Below are 698 nucleotides of genomic sequence, written 5' to 3'. Positions count from 1 at the left end.
GCAGCATTAAGGTTAACGATTAATCGATTAATCGATCGTTAATTTAAACGACGATCCATCATGGAAATGATCGAAAATTTATAGATGAATAAATAAAAACAAACCAACAAAAGATATAAACTCACTCACTTCTCCATGGGAAGTTACTATTGTGGCTGTCGCCATCATTTCATCACCAACGGAGCGACTCGTTTGTCTGTTTATCAAAAAAAAAAAAAAAAAGCTTTAGTGAAAACCCACACCACAAGAAACTCACTGGTAAAACATCATAAGTGAGGAAACCTTACCTGAATTTACCCAACCCCAAAGCCTGATCACCCATTTTGACAACCCGTCCTTGGGCTCTTTTTGCACTGACAGTTGTGGCACACCTGCCAAAGAGAGAGGAGCAATGAAAACTTTAGGAAACAGCCTCATGCACAAAAGCAATTTAACCCTCTGGTATTCGTCACTTAGGCAATCACAATCCTCTGCAGTCAGAACAGACTAAAGAAAAGACAAATTAATGGAAAAATTTACTATATTGGTTTTAATTTCTATTCTTTAACGTTTTTTATTTTGAGGGGATTTTGTAGGACTGCAAAATATTCACCTATAAAGTATGGACAATTTCTTTAAAATAAAAGCCACAAACATTAGAAAGTCATTTAGAATTGATATGCTTAAGTTACTTAAAAAAAAGAAAACAAAGAAAGGTA

General features: G+C 34.7%; 1 protein-coding gene across 1 annotated transcript in view; it reads right to left on the bottom strand.

Moving 5' to 3' along the window:
* The window catches only part of LOC107733465 (borealin-2-like), a 5,661-nt gene that overhangs the window by 3,428 nt on the left and 1,535 nt on the right, over positions 1–698 (bottom strand). Inside the window, exons 7-8 of the mRNA XM_016545086.1 lie at positions 288–371; positions 130–196 (exon numbers count right to left, since the gene is read on the bottom strand). Of these exons, the coding sequence (XP_016400572.1) occupies positions 130–196; positions 288–371 (151 nt within the window). The remainder of the gene's footprint in view (positions 1–129; positions 197–287; positions 372–698) is intronic.

Source organism: Sinocyclocheilus rhinocerous, unplaced genomic scaffold, assembly GCF_001515625.1.
Source record: "Sinocyclocheilus rhinocerous isolate Xijiao unplaced genomic scaffold, SAMN03320098_v1.1 scaffold2385, whole genome shotgun sequence".
In the NCBI taxonomy this organism is placed as follows: domain Eukaryota; kingdom Metazoa; phylum Chordata; class Actinopteri; order Cypriniformes; family Cyprinidae; genus Sinocyclocheilus; species Sinocyclocheilus rhinocerous.
The sequence above is the reverse complement of the archived record's forward strand: the minus strand, read 5'-3'. Positions and strand labels throughout refer to the sequence as shown.